Here is a 10,610-nt window from a genome sequence, read left to right as displayed (position 1 = left end):
GTGTGTGTGTGTGTGTGTGTGTGTGTGTGTGTGTGTGTGTGTGTGTGTGTGTGTGTGTGTGTGTGTGTGTGTGTGTGTGTGTGTGTGTGTGTGTGTGTGTGTGTGTGTGTGTGTGTGTGTGTGTGTGTGTGTGTGTGTGTGTGTGTGTGTGTGTGTGTGTGTGTGTGTGTGTGTGTGTGTGTGTGTGTGTGTGTGTGTGTGTGTGTGTGTGTGTGTGTGTGTGTGTGTGTGTGTGTGTGTGTGTGTGTGTGTGTGTGTGTGTGTGTGTGTGTGTGTGTGTGTGTGTGTGTGTGTGTGTGTGTGTGTGTGTGTGTGTGTGTGTGTGTGTGTGTGTGTGTGTGTGTGTGTGTGTGTGTGTGTGTGTGTGTGTGTGTGTGTGTGTGTGTGTGTGTGTGTGTGTGTGTGTGTGTGTGTGTGTGTGTGTGTGTGTGTGTGTGTGTGTGTGTGTGTGTGTGTGTGTGTGTGTGTGTGTGTGTGTGTGTGTGTGTGTGTGTGTGTGTGTGTGTGTGTGTGTGTGTGTGTGTGTGTGTGTGTGTGTGTGTGTGTGTGTGTGTGTGTGTGTGTGTGTGTGTGTGTGTGTGTCTGTGTGTCTGTGTGTGTCTGTGTGTCTGTGTGTGTGTCTGTGTGTCTGTGTGTGCGAGAGAGGGAGAGACAGACCGGGAGACGGGCACAAGGCAGCTCGGGATAACTATTCTTAAATAAAGTTTAACAGTCTCCCCATCTCGTCAGACGCTCTCTGTAGGCTGCAGGGGAGGCGGTACCGTTTTGCCAAGTGCCTGTTGGAATTGATCTTTTGATAGTGTTACAACCGGCGAGTGTTTTCTCTGGTGTTCGAGGAAGAAATCTAAGGCAATTATCCCGGCAGCAAAGAGCGCTCGCTGTGCTGGAGGGGAGACAACCAGGAGAAATTCGCCTTGTCGGCAGTATTTCTTTCAGCGCTTTCGTCCCCTGACGAAGTTTATTTGCTTCTCTTTACATCTCAGCTGCCTTTTGGGCAGATTAATCCCTGTTAACGTTTTAGCTTGCCTTTAAGACTTGGAACAATTTCCTTTCCACTAGTATGGGCTCTTCTGGTGAATCTCGGCACGGGAATTTTTCTGGCTTGATACCCCAGGCAAGTTAGTTTTGTTCTCTGCATCTGCGGCAGGCACAGCACATGCATGTGGCCTCCAGATGAACACAACCACCTCCCACACTCCAGGTATTCAGATTACACGGAAAGCAGAACACGTTATTACAAAAAGTTAGTATGGATGCTAGTATGCTACTTATATGAGGCAATTTGCATGTTCTGTTTTGTAACAAATGCTTTGAAAATATGGACGGTCAGGAATCTGTAAGAAAATATCCTTAGAAATTATTACATTAAAATTTTCTAGTTTTATTTCTTATGGAAAAGTTTTGTCCGGGAGAGGGAAGACATGGTGATTGGCGATTTTGTTCCTAGCTCTGCATGCTGGCTGCATGATTGCCAGGCTACCACCGTGTTCATGTAATACACATATAGCAAATTTTCACAAGAACATGTAATTAAATGAGGAGGATACTAATACAATCACTAAAGCACATGGCTGTGGGTTCTGTTCATAGCTGTATCACATTTACTCGGGCAAGCGTGAACTTGGGAAAGTCATTTAAGTAATTTGTGATTCAGTTTTTCCATTTGTAAATCAGGGAACCATAGTCATAATAAATAATAAAAGCATTAATACTTGCCTGAAAAGTCACGGTCAAATATGTCTGTTGTTTCTCATATAATTCTAGAAACCTAAAGTGAAAGCACTTACATCATGCAAACTGTTGCTAACTGCCCTGAGATACCATCATAACCGGCATTTAATAAAGGATTTACTATTTAGTATATTAAACTTTAAAATTGAGTGCATAGGAACGCACAGTTGGTCAGATCCTCATCTCAAATATACCAACATAAAAGAGTGTAAATGTGGATCTCTGCTCTGGGAGGGGATAGCATGCCACATGCCAGATAGGAATACTCAGGTTAACGTTGCATTTGCTGATGTATACAGGTACACACACATGCTCACACTTCTACAGACCACACCAAGAGAAGAGAGTAATAGTAGTAAATATTTACACTGTGGCTGGGTCCAGAAGTCCTATCAGTACGTTGTCTCCCACATTCTTTCTCTGGTAAATTTCTTTGTATAAACTCTGACTTAATAGCCCCATAGGGAACAAAATTAGGATTCATTTCTTTAAAAAGATCCTCCCAAATCCTTCATGTGAGTCCCTAGAAATCAGAAAGTTATAAATACTGTCTTTTCTGCTCTTCTTTTGGCAACACTGTGTCACTTTTGTCTTATTGGCAAATACTAGCTGTGTAAAAAAGTATCTTAAATTAAACTGAGGCTTCAAGGAAACGGACTTGAGTGGCCTCCTTGGTTTCCCTGGAGGTGTATCTGTATCCACCGTAGCAGAGAGCCAGCTCTGATGGTTACACATAGGCAGTTGAACTTACAGGGACAGAATGCTATGATGCTTCCTTTCCTACCTGGAAATGACATGAGTTGTTGCTTAGAATGCTAAACCAAGTATTTTTTTCTTTGAGAGAGCTTAAATTTTTCTAATTAGCTTCGCTGTGGCTAAGTACTAAATATGAGTTGCAATGACATTCAAGAACCAGATGACACATAAAGTTTGAAGGGTTTTCCTGGACAGAGGTCTACCCTGAGATTATAAAAGTCTTCCTCCTGTTATTTAGGGACTTTGGATCTGCTCCAAAATTTGTTCTGAAGTACATGCATTCTCAGTCTTCATTTGACATCCAGGTAATTATAAAGTAAGAGAAAAACAATATACAGCCTCCTTGTTTCAATATATCAAAAATACTCAGAAAATTAACAATTTGGCTACCTTTAATTATGAATGCAGTAGTTACCTAAATTTTTCAAAGAAAAAAAATATTAACTTTTTCTTTTAGCTAAAATATCATTCAGCAATCTCCAAGGCCTCTCTGCTGGTACATTTTTCTTGCAAGACTATATTTTAAAACAGAACTTCATTCACCATTATTTTTCCATTCATACACAAATTCTGTCTCAGACTAACAGGGTTTTGTAGGATCTCATTTTTATAAGGTGTCAATCACTTATGGAATTTTTTGTGTGCCTTTTGTCAGACAGTTAATGTGAGTAATCTAGATTTCAGAATAGCACAGTGATTATAAGCAGGTGTCTATGCGTATGTGCTGTAGAGACTCTACATTCAAATACCCTTCCTAAGTGAGAAACGATGTGTGTGAGTCTACCTGTTGTATTAATTCTGTGTTTCTCTCTTCTCTTTTGTTTCTGCTTATTGTTTCTCTGCAGGTGAAGAAGTGAGAAGTGTCTCACTGAAATATTGAAAAAACCCTGTCTCACTGAACTTGCTCTTTTGGGACTCGAGGATGGAAGCCTTGTGCTTAAGAGTCTGCTTGCTGCTGCTGGTTCCAGGATTTGTCCTCGGTGACAGTTCTGACAGATATGCTGCCAATCGGAGTGACTTGGGAAACTACCTTTCCACTTTCTCAGGGATCGAATCCAGCATGCTCCTCACCACCAGACAGCCCCTGGTGTCCAACCAAACTGTCAAGTGCTCCCAGCAGACAAAGATTGCTGAAACTTTTAAATACATTAACACGGTGGTATCTTGTGCTATTTTCATCGTTGGAATGGTTGGGAATGCAACTCTGCTGAGGATCATTTACCAGAACAAGTGTATGAGGAATGGCCCGAATGCACTGATAGCCAGCCTGGCATTAGGAGACCTTATCTATATTGTCATTGACATTCCTATCATTGTCTACAAGGTAGGGTGCAACATCAATACATTCTAATTGCTGATTCTTTCCGACTACACTGTCTGTTCTCTATGGTTACTTGCTTGTCCAAGTAGTGCTCTTTTGTCAATGAATAGTCCACTTTAGAAAAAAATACAACTTTTTTTTTCTCAGGTTTCACCTCCATAAAGAAAAAGTGTATCTCCTTTTAAAGATGCTGTAGCTCGTAGCTCTTAACCAGAGTGGCCTTGGGTGTTTCACAGGAACTGTTAATTTATTATAGCTACTATAGCTAGCAAAAAAATTTAAAAGGGAAGACCTTTTATGTTCACCTCCTTGATAGACATACAGCATTGGACTAGTTTCTATTTTTGGAATATCCTATTGTTTCTTCATGTTTTTACAGAAAATACTCTCTGTGATCTGCAGGCTTCATGTTATGACTTTGTGGAGAGAAATTATATCAGTTAATTTCAGTGTTAAGGTTTTAATTTAGTATTCATTAATAGCTGATTCTCAAAATTATTCCAGAGTTAGTAAAACCAGTTATATCACAGAACATTTTTGAAATCTTAAATCCCACCTGGATTTGTCAAAATATGAAAAGGATCCTCAGCAATTCTTTAACCTAATATGAAGTTATCCTGTCCCAGTTTTTTTATTTTCCATTTTCATTAAACAAAGCCATAAAGTGCTTTTTCTGATGCAATATATATTTGCTAATGCAACTTGCATGACTCCAGGACAGACTTGAATGAACAGAACTGAGCTGTTTTTCACTACATCTCACTGAGGTTAATTTAGGAAATCATCAAAGAATTTTGTGAGCTTCTATCTGTATCTTTCTCAGTAAAAACTTAAGGTGTTTTTGTTAGTAAATAAAACACAAAGTAATATAATGAAAAAAAAACATTCTACACAATTTTGGCCCTTAAAGATTCTATAGACTTAACTTTTATTTACATGTGTTTTAAACAAAACATCTTAATGCATAACTTGTTAATAACCAGTGTCCTGTGCTTTCAAACCGAATTTTAAAATTAAGGGAACAGTGATTTGAAAAGATGTATTTTGTATCTATATAACTATTGATATCATAACTATTGACCTGCATTATAATGCAGGTATTGATAGGACAGGATCATCAAAATTTGAATTAATTAATTTATTAAATATATGTATATGTGCATACATTACATTTGTACAGAGATGCATTATTGACAGTAAAATGCAGTACCTGTTTCTGATCTTCCAGTAGTATAAATGACAGATAAGTCTTTTAACTTTAGCTAGTTTTAATATAATATAAATTTGAATTGAGGATAAAGACTGTTAATAATAATGAATGTGATTTAATGGAAATTCCAGTTTCCAGTTTTCAATATTCCACCTGGAAAATCAAATAATTTGTCAATAAGATAGCAGATATCTGTAGAGTATTTTGAATTAACAAGTTGATGAGAAATATTAGCCTTTGCCTGATTTGAGATTTGCCAGTCTTCCATAGCTGTGTGGATGCCTAATGGGACATGGTGTTGGGGTTCTGCATATTTTCATTTTTCTTAATGATCTGGACTCATAGGCTGGACTGCATCTCCCATGATGCATTACAGTTTCCTCCCTGGTAAATTATCCTGATGTTTTTATGGATAATTGCTAAGGCAGTGTTCTTCTCGTGGTATTTCTGGTAAGAAATTTTAAGAAAAAATAGCATGTGAAACCTGGAATTAATTTTGCTTTTCAGAATTGCCTTTTGATGGTCTTCTGAAAATTATTTAGTTTAGTTAAAAGTAACAAATCATATTTTTTACATTCTCTTTATCCCCTTGAATTACATTTTTTCTGTTAATTTTCTGACACATCTTTGGCATTCTATAGGTTTACTTGCCTTGCTGTATCTTATATGGTGAGCTGAACTGTGGTCCTGAACAAATGAAATTACTTTAGCCTATATGAAAATTTATTTCTGTACTGCAGACAAATATTTGATAAAGGCTGGGAATGAAACTGCAGCACCTTCACATCAACATATGTCAATCCCCACATATTAGAAGGCAGAATTAAAATCACATTTACAAGCATAATTCTACCTTTTAGTAATTTTTTGAGTGCTTGAACCTCCAAAATAAATTACTTGAAAGTTACCGTATACAACCGTCTTGTTTTATAAGGTTAGCTGCATGTGTTCTGATATGGGGAAGCATTTATAGCATTTATAAGGGAGCTCTAGTACTTCTGATAAGAAATACTATTATTACTTATAGTCTATATTTCATATAAACCATTCAGTAATATGTCTGCTTACATTAGGAGTTGATTTTGAAGGTTGTTAAATGGCATACCTGTTTGTGTCACCAGGGATCCTACAATCAGTGGCACCATTTAGCCCCTCCTGTTGAGTGATGGCGTGAAGGGTGACCACTGGAAATATCACAATTTGAAAGTGGAAGTGATACTCTTATAAGGAAAAACAAAGTGGTTTTATTTTTGTTTTAAAGTTTAAATTTTAAAGTATTTTATACACTTAGTTCTGAACTTCATTTTAAAGCTTCTTTTAGTTTTAGAGTCAAGTCTCATGTCGAACTGTGTTATTACTATCCTATATAAACGAATGGTGTCAAACACTTAATATCTCATAGGTCAGATGTTCATTTTTAGGAGGACAAAAGAACTCTGAAATCACAATTAGAGTAAACAAGCATTCATCTGCATATTAAAATAATCAATAGTACAGTCTTAAGATGACCACATCATATAGAACAAAATGTGTAATGCTATGCAATTATAATGTAATATTAGAAATAGGTATAAACACTTCCCTGAAACGTAAGGTAGCTTTAACTATTTTGAAACTGCTTTCAGAAGAGAAGTAGGTAATGTTACTGATATTCAAATCCATTTTACAAATCCTTAAGAAGAAGCAGCTATAAGATTATAGTAATTGAAAATGTAAGGTCCCAGGAGAATTGAGATATGCATTTAAACAATTGACAAAGATGTGATGCTGGGGAAAAAAAAAAAAAAAGTAATTTATGTCAGCTAAAGATATGGTCACAGGTGTTTGACATTTTTATCCTTTCTTCATGGTACAGTAGGCTCAAAAATTCCCCCTTACTTTCTCAAATTACTGTAATTATATAGTGGATTCCCCTTAGCAATTTGTTAAATGGATTGAGACGTAAGTAATAATATTAACCTCCTTTGAAGATATTCTGGATGTATTAAAGCCCCATTACTCTTAATTACCACTAATATATCCATCTGTAGTATCAAATCAATATTAAGACAAGTTGGGTTTTACAGGAAGTGTGCCAGTTATAAATCCAGCCTTAATAGACCAAACTAAGACAATTTCATTTTCAATCACATTTATAGCACCTGGACCCAAACAATTTCCTCTTCACCCAAAACACACCCATTTCAGACATTCAAGATGTCAAAACATACAGCCTCCAAATCAATAAGAATAATTTCTTTGCATGAAAAGAAGATTGAGAAACACAACTTTTACGTTTTATGCTGCTGTAGAGGTAGGATTAAGGCACTGAAGAAGAGACAGGTGTCATACCTCCTTTTCTAGTACCAGATGGCACAGCACATAGCTGAAAGATGCTGCATCGCCTGCAGTGCCCATCACTGCCGTGTGTGTTTGTAGCAAATAAACTGGATGCAATGCATGCCAACTTAGAGGATTGCTTTCCATGTCGAAACTAGACGGCTTTCTAAGGCTATACATAGTCAGCAGCAGAATATCGCACCACTATTGTCTTGGCTGCACTAAACCTCTGGGAAGCCCTTGTGACTGCTGTTGTCACTGGCTAAAGTTTAGTAGAGCAGCAGCAAGAGCAACAGGTGCTCTCCACAGAAAATGCTGTGCACATCTCTTTCCTGAGCTCATGGACCTAGAAACACTCTAGGACAAGGCTCTCACCTTTGGAATGGCAAGATTCATTTTTAACTATGTTATTGGGAAATACTGAGCTGTCTCTACTTTCATTTTTATGCAATTGAGAGAAAAATGTTTAAATGAGTTCTGTTTCTTGAAAACTGACCTACATAGGATTGACATAAATTATACTGCCTTACATCTTAATATGCTTAACTCCTTAAACCATTAGTCTATAAAGTAGACGAAGAAATTGGCCAGCTTTTAACCTGTTTCTTTAAATGTGAGTTACAAACATTTTCCTCATTATTTTACTATTTAAAGTGAAAGACATCTACCCAGAAAAGAAGCAAGAGCATCCAACAGCTCAAGAAGATGTTGTTTTCTTTAATAAACTAAGCTTTTTTGTAGGTAAGTTGCTACTCATGCTTACCTTAGATGCAACAGCACCTAAATCTGAGCAGTCCACCTAGAACATTATGAGTCGAAATATAAAAGGTATCTAGCAGTAAGCAAACATCTTCAGCCATTTTGTCTTCAGTATAGGAAGACTTAGCTCAGGCGTTTGCAGTCATGGATGTTTTTCAACATTGGAGCAAATGTATAAGTGTTAGACCAGTCCCTCTGAATCTCAAATTATTTGGCATATCGGATTACCTTTACTGATAGAATTAATATTGCACATACACAAGGATGATAATTAAATGCACTGGCACTGATCCTGTAGGCTCATAGAGCAAGTGACCCCCACAGTAGTTAACAGCTTTATGCCAAAGGAGCATAAGGCCAAGCCCACAGCACACATAAAGTTAAGTGTACTTAGAAAAGAAACACCCCTTTCAAAGCAAAATTTGTCATCTGTGTAGCATATATTTTTCTCTATATATATATACCAGCAGGAAATTCTGAGGCCACCAGCTTAACAACTGAATTCTTACCAGCGATTCCAAGAAGCAGCACACTGGTAGCCCAGTGTGATGCAGAAACCCGTAACTGGCTCAGAACATGACCTGTTATTGGGGTGTACGTCTCCATGTAGTGATTACACATAAAAGAAATACAGAGTTAGCATAGGAATTAATCACTGAGTCCTGAAGGCAGAAGTTACCCAAAATGAAAGGGGCGGTCCAACAGGAATCTGTTCTCTCCATTTACAGACTACAGCTTCCCAGCAGAAAGTGTTTAATGTGCATAGCAAGGTAGGAGTTAAGGAAGACGTTTTATATTCTCGTTCTTAGTTCAAGAGGCACTCTGCCTTTAACTAATGGCTGTGCTTTGGGGCAGTGGGATATATGTTCCCTTCAGTGCACAGGCAGCTCCTCCCTCATCTTCAATTTTACATCTCATGACTCCCTTGATGTTCTGTAGATATGTAATACTGTACAGTACCTAGAGACTCTGGGTTTAACAGAATATTGTAGTATGTTCACTCTCTTCATTTTTCAATCAGCTGAACTCTACAGATAACAAGCAATTGTTTTGATTGTGCACATCCAGGGTTTACCAGTTCTGCAGTAATTTCTTAGCAATCGTGTCACTCTCTTCAGCAACACACAAAAGTCAACAGGGCTGGAAGAATAACAAAAGCAGTATTTTGCCCAGGGATTGAAAAAAATTATTTTCAACAAATCACCATGCACATAAGCACACCTTGCAGTTCATTTCCCTGAAGAAGAGCAGCCCAGCTTGAGAAACAGCCTACCTAAAAGGACAGGAAATCAGCCAATACCACTGAACAACAAAAAAGAACCTAATCCTATTTGTAAACAGCAAAAATACCACATGGGAGATGTCTAGAGTTGTTAGGAATGCTTTACTACTAAGTAGATTTTTGTGATACATACAAATATTTTAACAAGAATGTAAAACTTTGGATTTATTTTTTTTTACCAGTTAGTTGAGATAGAATGTTCTCCTTCAAAAACAGGGCATTTGTTTTCTTACCTTTTAGGATCTCTTGAAGAATAATCTATTTTATCTTGTGTAAAAAACATACATTCCCTTCCATAGCTGCCTAAGCAGGAAGAGAAGACTGTAGACATTCATGAAATGGCATGAGACCCTCTGCTACCTCCACCCTTTTTCAGCTGGGCAAAGATGAGCAAAATAGCAGAAAAAGCTGTGGTAGGGCAATTCAGTGGAAAAAATGTCTTTGATGGCTCTCATGCATCCCCACATAACCTTTCTTCCTTCCAGAAACAAACACAGTCAGTCTTTTTATCCACCCAAAATGGAAAAGAGACAGTTCTTGGTTGTAATAAAATTAGGAATGTATTTCCTGCAAAGAACAGTTGGAGAGATGCAGTGTGCCTTCCCTACGATGGCAGTATCATGAAACTAAGTATAAGGGAAAAAACAAGTGATACTGAAGCTATAAGAAGCCTGAACTATCATGTCACTGTGATATACCCAATATTGGTCTTGTGCCCTGCATTATAAAAGTTAGCCTTGTTTTTTTCTTTCCCTCTAGTTTTCTTCTGCTCACTGTCCTTCCCAAAGTTGAAGCTTTTCACTCCAGCAGTGGGAAGGGAAGGAATACCTAGGGATGGGCTGTGTTCTCTCTCCTTCACTCTTACATCTCTTCCTCTTTCCAGCAAAGTGGTGGAGCACAGCTGGGTTACATATGTGGGATGACCAACAATCTGTCAGTCCCAAGCAAGAAATGGATGAGGATTGTCCTGCAGTGCAATTCCTTCTGGGATATATGGGCTATAGGAAGAAGAAAAAGGCTTGAGAACATGCAGTGAATTCTTCTTCTATGAAGTTTCATGGGGCAGAAGAGTCCCAGCTGAGTCACTGAATCAAAATACCACAATCAATATACCACAAGTAGGAGACTCAATCTACCCTTCTTCCTAACTAACCAGTCTTACAGATCAGAGACAGGAGGAACACTTCAGTGAGAATCATCATCTTTTGTCACTTCATGCAGTCAGCTCAGTA

The 10,610-nt window shown here is 37.9% G+C and overlaps 1 protein-coding gene across 1 annotated transcript in view; it reads left to right on the top strand.

The window, feature by feature from the left end:
* Positions 1-3,327: 3,327 nt before the first annotated feature.
* Positions 3,328-10,610, top strand: part of EDNRA (endothelin receptor type A) — a 32,193-nt gene continuing 24,910 nt past the window's right edge. Inside the window, exon 1 of the mRNA XM_026866998.1 lies at positions 3,328-3,811. Coding sequence (XP_026722799.1) covers positions 3,410-3,811 — 402 coding nt within the window. The 5' untranslated portion in view covers positions 3,328-3,409. The remainder of the gene's footprint in view (positions 3,812-10,610) is intronic.

Source organism: Athene cunicularia, unplaced genomic scaffold (assembly GCF_003259725.1).
Source record: "Athene cunicularia isolate RWA unplaced genomic scaffold, athCun1 SCF_1, whole genome shotgun sequence".
NCBI classification, from domain to species: Eukaryota; Metazoa; Chordata; class Aves; order Strigiformes; family Strigidae; genus Athene; species Athene cunicularia.
The sequence above is the reverse complement of the archived record's forward strand: the minus strand, read 5'-3'. Positions and strand labels throughout refer to the sequence as shown.